The sequence below is a fragment of the Pan troglodytes genome, chromosome X (genome assembly GCF_028858775.2).
Source record: "Pan troglodytes isolate AG18354 chromosome X, NHGRI_mPanTro3-v2.0_pri, whole genome shotgun sequence".
NCBI classification, from domain to species: domain Eukaryota; kingdom Metazoa; phylum Chordata; class Mammalia; order Primates; family Hominidae; genus Pan; species Pan troglodytes.
In genome coordinates this window covers 104,696,619-104,715,921 of record NC_072421.2, presented here as the reverse complement: position 1 = coordinate 104,715,921, position 19,303 = coordinate 104,696,619, and the positions used below count along the sequence as shown (strand labels likewise).

The window sequence follows — 19,303 nt, the reverse complement described above, 5'->3', positions numbered from 1 at the left end:
AAGGTACAGCCAGTAATACTTGCTGATGGATTAGACATGAGGTATAAAGGAAAGAGGAATGATGGCTGATTTAGGTTTTTAGCTTGAGCAACTGGGTGAATGTTATTGCCACAAAGAAGATGAATGAGAAAAAGGTTTATGGAAGACAATTAAGAGTTCTGTTTTAGACATGTTAGGTTTGAGTTGTCTATTAAACAAGTAAGAGATGCCAAGTAAATAGTTATATGAGGCCGGGGGTGGTGGCTCACACCTGTAATCCCAGCACTTTGGGAGGCCGAGGCGGGCGGATCACGAGGTCAGGAGATCGAGACCATCCTGGCTAACACGGTGAAACCCCGTCTCTACTAAAAATACAAAAAATTAGCCGGGCGTGGTGGGGGGCGCCTGTAGTCCCAGCTACTCCGGAGCCTGAGGCAGGAGAATGGTGTGAACCCGGGAAGTGGAGCTTGCAGTGAGCCAAGACCGCGCTACTGCACTCCAGCCTGGGTGACAGAGCGAGAGTTAAAAGAGTTATATGAATCCAAAGCCCATGGAAGAGTTCAGGACTAGAGAGATAAATGATATTTAAAGCTATGAGACTAGGTGAAAAGAGAATAGGTAGAGAAAAAAAAGACATAGGTCAAATCTCCAGAGAACTTAAGGCAGAATAGGAAGAGCCAGTGATTTGGGAGTGAAAGAGAGGAGGAATGCCTAGTGATTTCGGAAGAAAAGAGTGAAGTCTTTCGTCACTCCTCAGTGAGAATGGGGTCATTAAAGTAAAGAGAAAACTGTGTTTCAAGGAGAGAGCAGGCCGGGTGTGGTGGCTCATGCCTGTAATCTCAGCACTTTGAAAGGCCAAGGCAGGCAGATCACGTGAGGCCAGGAGTTGGAGACCAGCCTGGGAACCCGTCTCTACTAAAAATATGAAAATTAGCCAGGCGTAGTGGCGCGTGCCTGTTGTCCTAGCTACTCAGGAGGTTGAGGCAGGAGAACAGCTTGAACCCAGAAGGTGGAGTTTGCAGTGAGGCAAGATCACATCACTGTACTCCAGCCTGAGCGACAGAGCGGGACTCTGTCTCAAAAAAAAAAAAAAAAAAAAAAAAAGAGTAGTCAACAGGGTGGAATGTGCTGAGTAGCAGCACCCTCATATCTTCAATCCCTCTTTATCTAGTCAGTGTTTTTAAACTAGAGGAAAGCAATATGGGCATTTTGTGTAGGACAATTCTTCATTCTTGAGGACTATACCTCTTATTGCAAGATTTAAGGCAACCCTGGCCCTGAATACTAAATGACAATAATATCCTGTAATCAGCTGGGCATGGGGGCCCATGCCTGTAATGCCAGCACTTTGGAAGGCCGAGGTGAGAGAATTGCTTGATCCCAGGAGTTTGAGACCAGTTTGGGCAACATAATGAGACCCTGTCTCTACAAAAAATAAAAAAGAAAAATTAGCAGGGCATTGTGGTGCATGCCTGTAGTCCTAGCTACCAGAGAGGCTGAAGTGGGAGGATCGCTTGAACCCAGGAGGTTGAGGCTGCAGTGAACTGAGATCAAGCCACTACGTCCCAGCCTGGGTGACAGAGCAAGACCTTATCTCAAAAAAACAAAAAATTCTGTAATCATTGTGACAACCAAAAATGCCTCCACCTAGAGGCCCACACCATGACTACTTTTTTTTTTAACTGTTTGTTCATTAGCTCTAGTGACACACAGTAGGAACTAAATAAATATTACATGGATGAATGCATGGATTCTTGTCATCAGCTGAAATGCATACATAAATCTCTCCTGTCTTAAAAAAAACTCCCCTAAATCCTGCCTCCTTCTCAAAAATCATTTCCTCATTCTCCTCCTCTTCACCACTAAACTTCCTCAAAGAACAATCTATATTTGCTGGCTTCTCTTCCTCACTTCCTCTTCACTTCTCAGCTTTCTTCAATCTGGTGTTGGCCATGCCACTGAAGCTGCTCTCTTCCAAAGATCACCAAAGACTTCTTAACTGACAAATCTCAAAGTTCTTTCTGCATCCTAATCCTGCTTGACAGCAGCGGATACTACTATGGTTTCCCTCCCATCTCTGAATATCCTTCTCAGTTCCTCTACCTTTATTCATCCCTCAAGTATTGGTAATTTCCAAGGTCAATCTGTGAATCTGCTTGCATGGAATCGGGAGTTTCTGCCAGGTCCAGCTCAAGGATTCCAGACCATGTGATTCAGATATTTTGATGAAACCTCAAAATGACATCATCAAAATGTAAAATTACTGATACATATATGAAGTAATATGTATATGACATCTTTTACCTTTATTCCATCCTTGACCATAGCCTATTTCAAACACACACACACTCTCTCTCTCAATTTTTCTCCATCTCATTATGATGGACTTTTATCATCAACTCTACTAATTTTGGTATTGCTTAAAATTTTACATATATATTACTTCCATAATCAGAAATATACTGTCAATATGATTAGATTAGCTTTTAAGGAAGTATTTGTTACCATGTCCCACAACCACCATCATTATGAAGGAGTGTTATGACATTAACTATAAATGTATATATTATGAATATATTACTGAGACAACGATTAGAAATTTAAGTGAAGGTTTACTGTGCTGCCTGGAACTGACAATAAGGAATCATAGTACAGATCAAATATCCTTCCCTGTGCCACATGGTCTGGTATACAACCAATCAAACAAGGTTAACATAATCAGGAAGCCTACCAAAAAAAAAACTAGGTCCATCCTCTAGAGTGGAATAGAATGGAGAACAAAATCTATTTCATTATCAAGCAGCCAAATACATTTTTTCATTAAAAGTAAACAAATATAGGCCAGGCACGGTGCCTCACGGCTGTAATCCCAGCACTTTGGGAGGCCGACAGGTGGATCACCTGAGGTCAGGAGTTTGAGACCAGCCTGGCCAACATGGTGAAACCCCATCTCTACTAAAAATACAAAAATTAGCCGGGCTTGGTGGTAAATGCTTGGAATCCCAACTACTCGGGAGGCTGAATCAGGAGAATTGTTTGAATCTGGGAGGCCGAGGCTATAGTGAGTTGAGGCTGCACTCCAGCCTGGGTAACAAAGTGAGCCTCTGTCTCAAAAAATAAAAAAGTAAACAAATATAACTGTTTTAACCTTAAGAAAGAAATCAGGATTTGAAGAGCAGACCGACCATTCAGGAAGCAAGTGAATTCTTAGAGGATGAGCAAATACTTTGCTCAAAATGATTGATAGCACTTTCTGAGATAAATATGTATGATAAACATGTGACTCCTGGTTGTGTCTGCCTGCCAGATGGTGACTGACTTCTATCCCATCCCTGACTCTCATCCCATTCTCAGTGAGATTTAAAGATGGGGGAAGAATCATATCCTAGGGAGGAGGTGATGTTGGGAAAAAATAGGCTTAGTGGCTTGTTTCTTGGGTCATATCAGAATGTCGCCTTATCAATATAGATCTATCAAAGTAAAACATCAAAATATGTGTTCATTCTAGGTCAAAGAGCATCAAGCTATCTGCAAGCTGCCTTTCCCCTCTCCTAGAACAAACAAAGGGTAATTTGGCAGAATACCAATAACCCTAGGCCCATTCATTTTTGGATTTTGGCACCATGGGTGAAAATGAGAATCTGCTGACCTATTTTTCCAATACACCCGTCCCATTTCCTGCCACAAATAATCCTATGGAGAATTAGGGTATCTTGCTACATATTTTTGTACCTATAGTTCTTTTTTCCATACTCCTCAGCTGGCACCCAAGAGGTCCAGTACTTCAGTCAGTCTGGCAATAACCAGTAGTCAGTAATAGCAAAACTGCAATTACTTTTGCACCAACCTAATATCACACCCATTACAGTGAGAGCTTTGGGGAGAGGGATGGAGAATATAGCTAGAGGATAAAAAGAAAAACAACCAAAACAAAATGAAATAAGCTAGGGCCTTCCACTCGTGGGGTTTAAAGAAAAGCATATATGTCACCAAGGAAAAATAAGCCCTCTAGATTTCTTATTATTCTTCCATTAATGTATATGAGTATTTGAAACCTTGTAAGCCTGACCTTAGTTTATCAACTGTAATATCAGGATGAGAAATTAGATCAGCATCTTTCTAACTGTGTTCCAAGGAGCCTCAGCCATTCTCCTAAGAGCTGCCTCATGGGTGATAGTACCTTCTTAAACAAGGCAGTGGTACTTTTTATGTTTATTACACTGGGCTTACTCATAGAATTTTATTTGGAAAGAAAAAAGCTTGAGAGCTAGAAACAAAACAAAACAAACCTGTAAACCACTGGCTAGCTCTAGCTCTAAAATACCTAAATATAGATTAAGGCAAGGGAAACTTGGTGGCTACAAACTCAGGAGTAAAGCAGTTGCAGAGGATAACAATAGGGCAGGGAGTATTTGGTTAATGGGGCTCTTTGGGTTTGAGGTTCGAAGGGTTTGCTGAAGACATTCCTAATTCATAATTTTGTTTAGGACCGTTGCTTTGATTTAGGATTCATAAATCTTGCTTTCTTATTTGGAGTCTGGGGAGGGTAAAGGAAAGGATGGTCCTTGTGAATTTTTTAACCCCAAATCACTTCTTGTACGTAAACAGATTGTACTCCTATTGCCTTACTCGGTTTAAGTAAGGATTTTTTCTTAAAGTTTTTGGATTGGATTGTTACATATAGACCAGGTCCAGGACACAAATAACATATTTAGGCAATTCTCAGGTACAATTTCCCCCACATTTTAATGTTTCTGATGTTGAGACGAACTGCACAATCAATGGTGGTATAATATGGCATTATAACTATTTTCCTCTGAAACATTGTTATTGTTAAATAAATGGCACATTTACAATTTTATGATGTCTTAGATTCAAGGAAACACCATATTATCAAGAAGAATGATAAGCATATACATTTGAGCAAGAAATACTTGAGATGGGCTCAACAACCTATTTACTCTGAGTCTTGTCAGTGGAGTAAGCAATGATAGTGGATGTCATCATTAGTATGCCTACAGGATAACATTCAAGCTACAAATAAAAGCTACAAGCTTTTATCTTTTTTGAGAGTCAGCTTACTAGTCCATTATTACCGACACTTACTCTTTATTCTTGTTATATTCTCTGTTTACTCAAATATGCCATGCTATTTCATGCCTGGATACCTTTCCACGTGCTCTTACTTCTGCTTGGAATGCCCTTTTTAGAATGTTGTCCACTGTAGGAATATTATCCACTTGAAGTTGATCTCTTCCTGCTTTATGTCACTATGTACCTGATATATGTCTTTATTTTTCTATCTTTAATTTTTATGGGTACATAATAGGAAAATATATTTATGGGGTGCATGAGATATTTTGATACAGGCATACAGTGTATAATAATTACATCAGGGTAAATGGGGTGGGTTTGTATCACCTAAATCATTCACCATTTCTTTGTGTTATGAACATTCCAATTGTACTCCCTCAGTTACTCTAAAATGTACAACAAATTATTGCTGACTGTTATCCTTCTGTTGTACTATCAAATACTAGATCGTGTTTATTGTATCTAACTATATTTTTGTACCCATTAACCATCCCCACATTTCCAACTCCCACTGCCCACTGCCCTTCCCAGTCTCTGGTAACCATCATTCTGTTCATGGTGTTTGCCTCTAAATATGTACTTACCATACTGAACTGCAGTGATTTATTAGGTGTCAATCTCCTTTACTGTAAATTCCTTGAGGACAATTGATTGTTTATCATTTATTTTTGTATCTCTAGTACTTAGGACAGTCCCTGGTATGTAGTAACATTCACTAAGTATTTAAAGATGTAATAAATGAAGAAACAAAGAGAAATAAAGGAAAGAAAGAGAAAAGGAACAGTATACACGTAACAAAGTGCCACAGTATCAACAAATGTGTTATTTGCTGCTGCCTTTCAGTGGTGTCCATGACTTATCCCAACCTTCTGAACTTCTAGTCGACTTATAATTGTTTACACTGAGTTTAATTCTTAATAATAAAATTGGTTCATTTATGTTAGTTTTGTCTCCCCAGTTGATTATAAATTCATTTGAGAGAAATATCAAGTCTTCTGTATATACTTGAGTTTTAGATAAACCATATATTCCTATTATGAGGTATGATTTAGTTTCCAAGATTCTTCATTCAGGATACCTTTATTATTAAAACTAGTGGCAATTTTTGCATGAGATAAACTGTAAGGCTTGCAACAGTTTTATTTATTTAGGGCCTAGAATTCCTCCAGAATTTAGAGCAATCCCCAACACTACACATCAAAAACACAATTTTACAATAATTTAAAAGAGAGGAATTTGAATATTACTGGTAAAACCCTGGGAGCTAATTACTTCAAGATTACTTGAAAGCATAACTCATTAGAGTTTGAAAAATCTCCTGAGGTACTTAAAGCCACTATTCCCATTATGTCACTTGATTGAATTGAATGTCTTAGATTTTGCTAATAAGAAAAAACCTGAAGTTCATGCAAAAGAGAAATTCCATTTATCATTTGCTTAAGGAAAAAATATTACACATCTCCCATGGGCACCATGGTATTCTATAATGTATTGTAAGAAAGGAGGAAAAAAAATAGAAGCAAAGTTCCTGATCTCAAAAAATAAAATTTTAACACAAGAATTACTTGTTAATGTTGCTAAAATGAATCAAATTCCACACTCTGGGTTAGGCCCAGATTTTTCAACAAGGTCATTATCAGGATGAAATAAGCAAAAGTAAGGTGGTATCATTGATATTGTTGGTATTGCCACAACTGTTATACAGAAACAGTGACCTGGTAAAGGATGCTCTCCAACATTCTGTAGCGTCATTCAGATAAGAAAGCAAAGTAATATTTTAGATGTCTTTCTTAGTGTTCTTAATCAGAAGTCAGATCCCAAAATTAAGAAAATCTCTTTTTAAGTCCCACATTGTAAGCTGAGTCATTATGAGAAATACAGAAATAAGAGATAAGACAGATGCGGGGAAGGAGATACTTCATTCTGATTGCCTGTCAATTCATCATAAGTTAATAACCAATCAGTTGGCATGCATGGGATGGAACTAGGATGGAAGAAAATCCAGTCCAATCCAATTGGGAAGTTTTAATAGGGATAAAAATAGAAATTGTGTATTGTGTCATATGATTCCATTATGTTTATTTGTAAATCTCATCCAAATGTGTAAACTTAGTTTATTTTGTACAAGTTAACAATTTTAAACTGTCTATCCCATTGTTACCCTAGTACGTGAAACATAGCAACCACGATTTTTAAAGAGTTTACAACCTTGCCTACAATATTATGTATATAATAGTCAGTCAATTTAGCTACAATGGTTGTATAGAAAATGAAGAAGGGGAGGAGAGGCTTACCACTAGTTCACTGCAACAACCTGTTGAGGAGTCCTTTTTTGACAACCCTAAAAATATATCTTCAGTTCCCACCTGCTGTCTGAATATAATCTCATACCTGAAAAAAAATCAATGATTATAGGGACTCAGATGAAAGAGCAATTTCCTGTCACAGAAAAGAAAACTAGTAACTTATGAGGATATGCTATTAGATAAAATAAAAGGACTAAACAAATAAAGTGCTTGCAGGTCTTCAGGCATATAATAGAACATAAAGGAAAAGAAGTCTAGAAATGTGGTCAAAATAAACACTGAAAGGCAGGATTGTTATTATTTTCTAAAATAAAGCTTTAACTGTTTCAGAGCTAGACAAATAAAATAGATTGAGGGAACTTGTAATAAGATTCTAATAAGATTAAAAGCAGAAGAAAAAAAAGGAAAGTCTGTTCCTGAAAAACAATAGCTCAGAAAAATACTGAGTCCATAACCTAGGGATTGATAGAAACCTTCCTCTGCCAAGTTTAAACCACAGAGCAGAGGAGAAAATTCAGGTTTAGTACTGTTTCTGTCATTAACTGTGGACGTTGGTCAAGTCACAAACTCATGGGGTCTCAGTTTCTACATTTGTATGATTTATGGGAGGGAGGGGTGAGTTTGAACTGAATGATCTCCACGGCTAAAATTCTACAATAGAAACACTGGTAATGTAGTCAGCACAGCTACACTATAGTGCTTAGAATCTAGTCTTACAGAATTCTGAGTGTAATGAAAGGTTTTCCTGATATTTCACCCCACACATGACAATTCACAAATCATTCCTCCCTCCAAATTTGGGCCTCCAGGAATACAATGGTTTATAGAAGCACCCACCACAAGGTACCCCATCTCTTCAGATAGAATGAAACAAATATTTACAAATTATTATTATTATTATTATGCTTAATGCTACCTTAATGAAGAAATTGTAGATCTCTGGATAGTAAGACTAAAGGACTTGATTGAACTTCTGACCATTTGCCAATAGGAATGCCCAAAAATAAAAAAGGAATTTCTCTGAGTTTGAACATGGCTAACAATAAGCAGCTATTTGCTATGGGGCACTTTTCTCTTAATAGGCTATAACATCTACCAATTATTTATGAAGGTGAAGCCAGGTTAAAACAAACAGAGGATTGATCTATATGTTCATTGCTCCTAATGGATTTGCTCAAGCTCCTGCTCTTATCCTGAGCTCCAGACGCAATTTTCCAACTGTCTACTACAAAGGTTTGCCTGGATGTCCCAAAGACAACTCAAAGTGTACATATCAAAAACCAGCTAGTCATGATGGCTCTCAACTGTAATCTAGTGCTTAGGGAGGCTGAGGCAGGAAGATTGCTTGAGTCCAGGAGTTTGAGACCAGCCTGGGCAACACGGTTAGACGCAGTCTTCACAAAAATAAAGTGTGCACCTGTAGTCCTAGCTACTTGGGAGAGTAAGGTGGGAGAATTGCTTAGCCCTGGAGGTTGAGGCTGCAGTGAACAATGGGCGGGGCCGGGGGAGGCGGTGGTTGGCGAAGAAAAAAAACAAATTTGGTTGGGCACTGTGGCTCACGCCTGTAATCCCAGCACTTTGGGAGGCTGAGGCAGGTGGACTGCTTGAGGCCAGGAGTTCAGGACCAGCCTGGCCAACTTGGTGAAACCTCGTCTCTACAAAAAACACAAAAAACATTAGCCAGGCCTGGTGGCATGCACCTGTAGTCTCAGATACTTGTGAGGCTGAGGCAGGAGAATCGCTTGAACCCGGAAGGCAGAGGTTGCAGTGAGCCGAGATCACACCACTGCACTCCAGCCTGAGCGACAGAGCAAGACTCTGTCTCAGAAAAAAGGAAGGAAGAAAGAAAGAAAGAAAAAGAAAGAAAGAAAGAAAGAAAGGGAGAAAGAAAGAAAACAAAAACAAACTCACTGCTTCTTCTTAACCTATAATTCCTATCAAAGTTAATGGCATTATCATTTCCTCAGTCACCCAAGCTAATAACTTCAGCATCATCTTTGACGCTCTCCTCTCATCCATTTTATCTAACCAAATACCAACTCTTCATCCAAAACTCACTCAAATAAAGACCCTCATACTTCTCCCCAAGGCCAGTGCCTTAGCTCAGCTCCTTGTTATTCTTTTACTTGGCCACTTGTGATTCTTCTTTTTTGAACTGCCTGTTCATATTCTTTACCTATTTTCCTCTGCATCCATTGAGAAATGTTGAAATGTATTTTCATAAGGTAGAAGATGAAGATTTTTAAAATCTTATAAAGCAATTTTCCTCATAATAACCTGAAGTTATTATTCATTTAAAGCTTTCATGGATGTTCTATCTACCTAACATCAAACATCAGGATGAAAAGGGAAAAATTACTCAAATTTGAAGTTTGCTGCATATGGATATTTGACATTCATTAGACAATATGACAAATAAGTGACTTAATTATTACTTTTCATATGATACGTGGACACTATATAAACATAACTTCAAATTTACTCTCTTCGTTCTCTAAGAAATGTTTTAAAATCTCCTTTGATTTTTTATGAGGTTTATGGTCTTGACATTGTTTATTTGAAAGCTGGATACTTCTTTCTAGTTAATTGTCTGCAGTCTCCCACTGCTTCTGTTTTCAGAACTTATGTAGAAGGCAGAAGCATGGAGTTTTTGTTTATTTGCTTGTTTTATACTGGACAATTTTGGGTGGGCGCAGTGGCTCATGCCTGTAATCTTAGCACTTTGGGAGGCTGAGGCGGGCGGATTGCCTGAGGTCAAGAGTTCCAGACCAGCCTGGCCAACATGGTGAAACCCCGTCTCTACTAAAAATACAAAAATTAGCTGGGCGTGGTGGCAGGTGCCTGTAGTTCCAGCTACATGGGAGGCTGAGGCAGGAGAATTGCTTGAACCCAGGAGGGGCGCAGGTTGCAGTGAGCAGAGATTGTGCCACTGCACTCCAGCCTGGGCGACAGAGCAAGACTCTGTCTAAAAAAAAAAAAAAAATACTGGATAGTTTTGTATTCAGTATTAGAAAAGTTGTCAGATCACTTGCCATAGAAGTCTTTAAGAATTTATATAGTACATTATAATTTAGTAAGTGTTGGCTTTATTTTTCCTGCTATTCTAAATAGTCAATCCAAATTTTATTTCAAAATACACATATGTAAAGCTTAGTCTATTTGACCAATAATTTCATCTATGTATATAAGTATATTTTAAGGTTCTTAAAAGTATGAGTGCTTTTAAAATCAGAATAAAAGGCTTTTTATAATAATTCTAAATTTCATATTTACAACTTGATTGTATTGAAAAGGCTACAAAGCAAGTCTTGAACCCTGCTTGCAAAATACACTGAACACTAAATATAATCTTAGAATATCTAGTAAACAAGTCTGGGTAATAATTGATCATTGGAGAGAGAACATAGCCTTTTACCGAAATTGTGGAACATTGAGTAATTAAAAGCAAGTGCTTGACAAATAAACATGGCATTGTAATTTAGTTTGTATGAATGCTTGCAATTTAATGGGCTGGCTTTCTCCAACTGCTAGTTCCACATTATACAACAAACTGACATTAAATATAAATTTATAATGGAAATGACTATATTTTTCATTTTTGCTAGATAATAACTGAAAGGAAGGTGTTATGCTTTATTATTTGTTTCTGCTCTAGAAGGAAAAAAATAATCAATTACACATGCCTTCCGTGTGTCACTGTAGTTTTATCTTTTATGTGGTATGTTACTTTATGAATCTTGTAAAAAATAAAATGTTATCAGATGACACAGCTAACTTAAACTCCTAAAGACATTCCTGGCTTCATTTGACTTACTCTGGGATTTCTCTAACATCCCACATATCATCATATTCTGCTCCTTCTGGAATCTCTTCTGAATTCCAGATGTCCTCGTTATTTTCCTCACTGGTTTCAGGGATGACTGTGAAGAAAGGGAAGATAAAGCTGAAGCTCATGCTTTTTTCCTTCTCTAAATTGCTCCTGTTCTTCTTCACACTCAGTTTGGGATCATTGAAATAAAACATTATTTGTAATCGCTAGCTTTTTTTTTGATCAAAACAAACTAAATTAGTAACTACTGACTAAATGTTTCTATCAATACAGAACCAATACATTGTAGAATTTTAATAACAACTGTAGAGAATTTGGCAAAAACATAAACAAAAAGAAGAAAATAATCTACAATCCAACTGCCTGGAGATAATCAATGTTAGTATTCTGTTGTGTATCATTCCAGTCTCTCTTTCTGTCTCTCTCCATATACATATGCAAAGAAATATTATACATTTTTGCAGAAACATAAATAGGATTATATTTAAAAATATTTTTATATAAAAGAAAAAATCACAACTACAATCAATCTGATGTGGAGAGAAATGTCTTACCTTGCATTGTTTTTACTATATAAAAACGCTTTGATATCTTTTCCATGCAAGCATGACATAATTCTCAAAATAATAATATCAATTAAAGAAACTGAAAGCAGTGGATACAATGATCATTTTTTAGTCCAGCATTTTCCTTATGCAGAGCTGAGCATGAGGTTGGGTTTCTGCATGTCATCTTTAAATGTTTAAAAATGGATAGGCTCCAGTAGGCATGCAAAAACCCAGCTCACATTTGTTTTAACTATTGTAGCATCCGGTGGAGACCTGCATTAGGTGCAGAGCACTGCTTTGAGTCATTTTAAGCATTCCCAGAAATGCACCCGATTGTTAGGTTTTCAATTCTGGCAATTCTTTTGAAATGATCAGCTTCTATCTAGCACGGGCTTTGTAAAGCCTAACTACAGATTTATATATAACATTTTACATATGAATCATTGCCTTCAGAATTTAAAGATTATTAGACCTACATTATCAGAAATACAGGCAGCACAGAAATACATGAAATGTGAACTAGACTGCCATGGAGCGAATATCTCTTGAGTAAGGCAAATAGCCTCTTGAGTATGTATAGCAATAATAACTGAAATTTTAAAACCATTCTTAGACCTCATTTTAGCCATTATTTTAAACATTTGTCCAGATTAATCTTCTGCAATTAACTAAATTGATGAATGAAATTCACTTCCTCTCACTTCCTATCCTCTGGTTAAAGGTGATCATGACCAACAGAATTAGAGCCTTTTATATTTTTAAAGATTTGTAAAATGTTCAACTCTGTAAAAATGTATAGCTCAAAATGCTGGGGAAATGTAAAAATATTATTTAGCCTTATTTGTTGGACTTTTTTTTATAAGTAAACTCAAAGATGTTAATGTATAAGCCTCTTAATGTAAGATAAAATTGTGTAGTTATTTGTTTTATTGTCTTCTCCAAAAGTCTATTAGCTCAATCAGAACAGGGACTTTTTCTGTTTTGATCTTCATTGTAGTATCAGAGATGGTCATACTGCCTGATACAATAGGTTCTCAATAAATATTTATTAAAAAATTCAATGAATGAATTCCATGAAATTGCTAGAATATAGGAAGGTAGAAGGTAAAGAAGCTAAGCATCTTGGTAAATAGACCGTAAAAAATAAAAAATGATCTAACCACACGTGACTTTCTTGGTCTTCTATCTCAGAAAATATGCAAGGAATGTGGATAATTCAAGGCAAATATATTTCCATTATTAGAAAAACTATTTACCTGCAGTGGTAGAGTAAAAACAGCATCTTTATATGTAAATGGATATTCATCATTTCCATGATTATTTTAGTTCATCTTTTTTCTTTTTAAAAATTATTTATTCATTTCTCCATTTTTAATGAACAAATAAAAATTGTATATATTTATGATATACCATATGATGTTCTGAAATATGTATACACAGTGGATGACTAACTCAAGCTGATTAACATATGGATTACCTCACCTACTTATCATTTACTTGTGATGAGAATACTTAAAATCTACTATCTTAGCAATTTCCAAGTATACAATACATTGTTATTTAGTTCATCTTAATAAATACTAGTATTAGTACTTATTACTCTCCCTATAATTTCTCTACCAAGGAAAAGATTATATTGATCTATATTGCTTTGTTAAATAACTTACCTTTGAGCTCTTCTATTTGGGGTGGTCCAATATTCCCAGGACCCATGGCTCCAATAGTAGATAAACCATTTGTCTGAGGGAGGACAAAAAGTTCAATATTCTGTAATTAATACTTGTATAACCTATATGACTAGTGATACTTTAAATTTGATAGGATTTCCATCAAAAAACTCATGGAGCTTTCCACTTTAATTACCCATCATTGTTATAAAACAGAAAGACAGATGTCAAGTACTATTTCGAATATGCTTTCCTTGTTCTTTCAAAAAGTGTTTGGTTTAATAGACTCAAGAGCAGAATTGATCTTTACTCAGGCTAAAACCCTAGTTCCAGCTCAGTGAATCATGTATCCCTGGGGATAGAGGAATGAGCCACATTCATCTCTATGAAGGTTAGAACCAAGTATTAGTATAAAGGCATTGACACTTTTGGGGTTTAGCAGTGTCTGGTTGTAGTCAGATGGAGGACAGAGTATGTGAAAGTTTTATAGAAATAAAAACTAACACTAAGCAGAAGCTAAGTATTCAGACTTCAGATTAATCATTCAAAAGCCCTGATAACTGCTTTTACTTTTTTCCACTATAGGTATGAAACACTTCCCTGTCCCACCGCCTCATGACACTGAACTAGTGGATTTAAACAGCAACCACAAATTAATAGTCTCTAATACATGCTGATGTACTTCAGTCTTCATAACTTCATAAGTTTATTTTTCCATCTTCTGCACAAGCATACACATCCCCAAAGGACTTGCCCTGACTCACCAATACAAGCAATCTTCATTTTTTTCAACTAAGTATAACACATAGCGACACCACCTCATTGGCCCGTCTCAGGGATTCTTTGATATTTCAAGAAAATCCCAATTTCTTACCAATTGTTTTTTGCTGATGACAGACCCTGCAGCTCCAACTCACTCCACTGCTGGCAGTCAAAAAATTCTTATCTCCTTGCCTACTGGCCAACTAGCACCTCTATCTCCCTTTTCTCAGGCCCCTGTCCTCATCTCCTAAGACTTTAGACATGTACAAAAGTTAGAATGTCTTTTTTGGGCAAAGAGAGTAGTGTCTGTTCTTGAAAGCTGATGGAACAGCTCACGTGGGTCTTTATTATGTGAAACTATTCCAAGAGTTATAAATCAGAAATTAATCTATAATCTCTCAACAGTGTCTGAGACAGTAACTATTCCTTTCCAAAAGGTGTTTCAAAAGTGCTATGTCTGCGGTTAAGGCATTACAGGCATTTTTATGTGAAAATCCCAAGATAATATTTGGGACATTTTTTTCCCTCTTTTAAATCACTAATGTCATGTAAATGTGTAGTACTTTTCTTAAATTATTAATCATCAGAACACTAATAGTCAGAGTAAAGCATTTCTCAGAACATGAGGGCCTCTTGTTTAGTTGAGTGCTGCCTTCCACAGAAAATTAAAAGCAGTAGAAGTAAAACCTTGGACATTCTTGACAAAAATTGGTATACTCTCCATGGACAGTGATTGGCTCAGAACACATGGGAGTTTCAATTTATTAATTTAATGAAAATAAATGATTAAAAATAAAATTTTCAAGTTAAAAGATGGAATGGGATCATAAAAACATTAAAAACCATCTGGCAATTGTTTTCTATTAGAACATCATTTGAGCCTTTACCATGAATCTACAGCCAATTATCTGAGCAATTTATCACTGCAATTCATGCCACTTTGTAATATGTAAGACAGAACATCCTCGTTATAATGTCTGTGAAGAGCAGTGAACCTTATTTCCCACAGGCCTTAAGATCCCCTCATGGCTTTGAAAAATGACAGACACACTCTCTCCTCAATCTCCCAGATTCTTAACAAGTCATATAGAAAAGGGATAGTGTAAATGAAGCAATGTGTATGCAACTGTTCTCTTGCTGTTTTCAGAGAGCATATTTTCAAAAACACATCACTCTTGTAATCATCCCACAGTTCCCAAGATTAATACATGTTAAAAAATGAAAAGCAGTTTCTCTCCTGGAAAATGTAATAGTTCATTAGAAACATTAATTATTCTCCCACTGTTCTGATACTGTATGTCCTCTAATGATATCTGTACTGTGGTGTCTGAATGACCAATTATCTCAAAATTGTTTATAACCCAGATATACAGAATCATACATTATTATAGTAATTTTCCTTTATAAACTGTACAACTCAGTAATATTATGTTAGTCTATTCTCATAAGCACTCATCTTTTCTCCTAGAAACACCTCTAGATGCAAATAAACACCTCCAGCCATAAACACCAAATGGAATAGGCTCTGTAACCCGGGTAAATCCTTATATTTGAATCTGTCCCAGTTACAAGTTCCACTTCACTATATTCAAGGTCACTGTTTCTCAAATACTTGATATACTTTTTCTATATGGCATAACCTTACCTTTCCTAGGATGCAGGCTCCAGAAAATTATTATTCTGCTACTCAACTAAGGTAGCAAAAATGAGCTTGCCTTCCCAACTTCATTGATACATTGTTCCTAACTTTTTCTCCTGTATCCTGTTTGTTGTGTATAGCTAATGCTGTCATTAACATCCTGATGTTTCTTTGTTTAGCCTCTACTAAGACTTTTCCCTGACTAAAACTTCCTGGTTCCTGATCCTGGCTCCAAGCTGACTCAGTTCTTCTACAAATGTTATTCCCATTTCACATCTTATTTATTCTGCCCTATTCCACCTAAGCTCTTCCTTAGGGTGGTAGCTCAGTTCAGTGTCAATCTGAGCCACTGAATTTGCTGCCTGTTCATAGCTTGCTTTTTTCTCCACATTGTGGCAAAAATAAATTTTGGGAGGAGTAAATTTATATGTACGTTTGTGAAAGATGATTTATTCATGATAAATTGGTCATATAACAAAACACTTCATTAAAATAATTTTATGCAAATTGACAGATTCTGTTATGATATGGGATTTTTTGCCCCAAATTTTGTTTGCCCTATCATAGGCAGTCTGATAGCCAAGGCTCACTGATAGTTAAGAAATAGGAGAATGGAGAGCAGGGAGTTATATAAAAGTGTTTTAATTGTTCTGGGAATACTGGCAGTAACCTTGGAGTGGTCAAAGGTCAGTTCAATGAACTCTTCTACCCAAAATGAAGCCCATCTTGCTACTGCAAGCCTTGCTGGCATTACCTATCTTGACCCCAAATGCTACTCAACTAATTAGACTCCACAACTTTATTTGTGCATTACTGGGAAGCCAATTTTGGTAGGCTGAAACTAGTTTGCCCTATTATTTGGCTCAAAAACTTTCTGTTCTGCGTTAATGTGTAGACAAATTAAAAAATTAAGGGACTGGTACTTGGTGGTCCAATTAATACTGTATAACTGAAAATATTTGTTTTATAGAAATATTGTCTAGGCTTAAACAATCCTAGCTACCACTCTGCAATGGTTGTCAAGCATTCTTTGGCTATAAATATAAATGACAACATTTTGAAATGTGGCTATTGCTACCACAGTTACAGAACTATTTTCCTATTCAGTGTTCAGGTGGTTTAGAAAAATATAATTATCTTTGCTAGAAATGTACTACAGGTTACATTGTCATGCATAATCAGCCTTGTAGCTTCCTGTGAATGTATCAAATGACACAGCTCTGTTCCCAAAGCTAGGTGGGAACAGGTTATTCAAATACAGTTCCACAACTTCCCATGAACAAAACTAATTCAACTGTTAAGTATATGACCACCTGTCCATAGTCAGAATCATCCTCTTCTTCAGGATTAAGTAGCTTAGAGAGGGCTTCCAGAGCTGTAACTGAAGAAACACTCTCAAAGTCTACATTTTGAGATTCCATATTTTCTGTCTTCATATTTTCAGAATCCATATTTTCAGATTCCATTATCTGAAGAAAAAGATAATCAGAAAGAGGTATTTTACTTTTCTGTTTTATTTAAGACATGAAGATGTTTTATTGTCATATCTCCCTTCTTTCCCTGGATCACTCCATTGGTTCTTATACTTCCTTGGAAATCCTTTTAAACTCCTTCAAATATATGTATTTTGCTAACTCACAGACCTGGAGCACCAAGTAAACTCAAACATTCAGCCTGCTTTACTAAAATGTCATACTCAAGCTAACAAGCACTTATTGAGCACCTAGTATAGTGGTTCTCGGGTTTTAATGTGCTTAATAATCACTTGGGGGAGTTGGTTTAAAATGCAGATTCTTAAGCCCTACCTCTAGAAAAAGTGTATGATACATTATGTATCATCATTTGGGAACATATATTTAGACATGAGCAGTGCTTCAGGGCAGAAAGGTTGAAGTCATGGTTACAGGGAGACCTATTTAGGGTGAAGAAGGACGCTGGCCTATAGAAGGTGGGGTACAGTTCTTGAGGATTGTGCACAAGTTGACTACTAGAGATGAAGGTTCAGAATAGGGCAGAATAGGGCTCAAAGTTCCAGCTGGAAGAGAGAAAACAAACCAGGCACTGCGTCGGTGGCTTTCTCATGTCACCTAGGTACCCACAGTGGAGGTTATGAAGGAATGTTATGGTTCCTTTGGTACATTGGATACTGGATTTAGTAAAACCAGATTAATTCTAAATCCCTACCAGTTATTTGGAAAGGAACTCTGGCCTGGTTCTCATTAGGTGGGAAGTAGGCCAGTGTGAGCAGTGGGAAGCTATATCTGTAGATTTAGTGTCTTTAATAACTGCAGCTGGCACATAGTCAGCAGTTGATTAATACCAAATGAAGCATGACTAAATTCATCTGAATGTTATATTTCAAAATAGTCATTTGGAAGGTTATACACTGATGTAAATTATGCTATCAATGCTCAAAATATTTTGGGATTTTTCTTTTTATTTGGAATTGCCTTCATATGTATCACCAAGAAAATAGGTATCATTATGGTATCATTATGGTATCATTTGGTTTGATTACACATCAGATTTGTCGCCAAGTGATTTCTAGATATATTTAGATATCATGTCTACTTTCAAAATATGAAGATTTTCTTCTTTGAGGATATTCAAAAGAATGTGCTACATGCCTCAAGGTGATTCTAAAACAGAAGTTTCAAAAGCAATTTTAGCAATAACAACAACATTAGAGTAAATAGATTAGTCTCCTAAAGTGACTACTTCGAAGGGGATGGTCCTCCTTGGAATGTGTACACTTGTTTTTGTTAAATTATTCACAATAATTCTTAGTAACACTTTATATATCTGAAGCATATTAGGAGTTAGACTTCTTAAAGTACAATTGGACTTCCAAATTATGCTGGAATAAAATGCCATAGATTTGCACTATAGCTCAATTAAAATAGAAATATAATAATAAAATTACCACTTTAGCCAAAATATTTTTGCCATATCAAATGTAATAATAATCTGTAAACACAAATTAATAAATCATGACAACAAAAATAAATAAATAAATAAATCATGACAAGTTTGTTGATATTGTATTTTGATAAACAAAAGAATCCCAAATATTTTGTGACTAACTAGTTAAATGGTTCAAAGTATCAAAAGAGAAAAACAGTTTGTGAATTTTTAGAAAAAAACATTCAAAATTCAATGGAAAGGAAGATTCTACTAGCTTTTTAAGAAGTCTAACATATTAAGAATAACTTATTCAACTTTATTAAAAAACATTTATTAAAATTCATTTGACACAAGTGGATCACAGCTGAAAAACTAAAACAGGAGGACTTTTTAGGAACTACAAAGAACTATTTGTAGGGAATTATCTTCACTACAATGAACTATGCAGTGTTAGTTTATAGCTCTATCTTTTATTTCTAAATGTGATATACATTTAAGTTCATCCTGAGTCTGGCAATCAAGGTCCTTCAGGATATAGTCCCAACGTAATTTTCTGTCCTTCCCTTCTATTATTC

General features: G+C 36.2%; 2 protein-coding genes across 5 annotated transcripts in view; one reads left to right on the top strand and one right to left on the bottom strand.

Annotated features, from left to right (window-relative positions):
• The window catches only part of NUP62CL (nucleoporin 62 C-terminal like), a 121,115-nt gene that overhangs the window by 15,553 nt on the left and 86,259 nt on the right, over window positions 1–19,303 (top strand). The gene's annotated exons all lie outside the window — the stretch shown is intronic.
• Window positions 1–19,303, bottom strand: part of DNAAF6 (dynein axonemal assembly factor 6) — a 37,727-nt gene that overhangs the window by 14,045 nt on the left and 4,379 nt on the right. For both annotated transcript variants that reach the window (XM_063804011.1, XM_016943623.3), the window contains exons 2-5: window positions 17,138–17,293; window positions 13,424–13,496; window positions 11,194–11,299; window positions 7,368–7,464 (exon numbers count right to left, since the gene is read on the bottom strand). In XM_063804011.1, coding sequence (XP_063660081.1) covers window positions 7,368–7,464; window positions 11,194–11,299; window positions 13,424–13,496; window positions 17,138–17,290 — 429 coding nt within the window. In that variant the 5' untranslated portion in view covers window positions 17,291–17,293. The remainder of the gene's footprint in view (window positions 1–7,367; window positions 7,465–11,193; window positions 11,300–13,423; window positions 13,497–17,137; window positions 17,294–19,303) is intronic.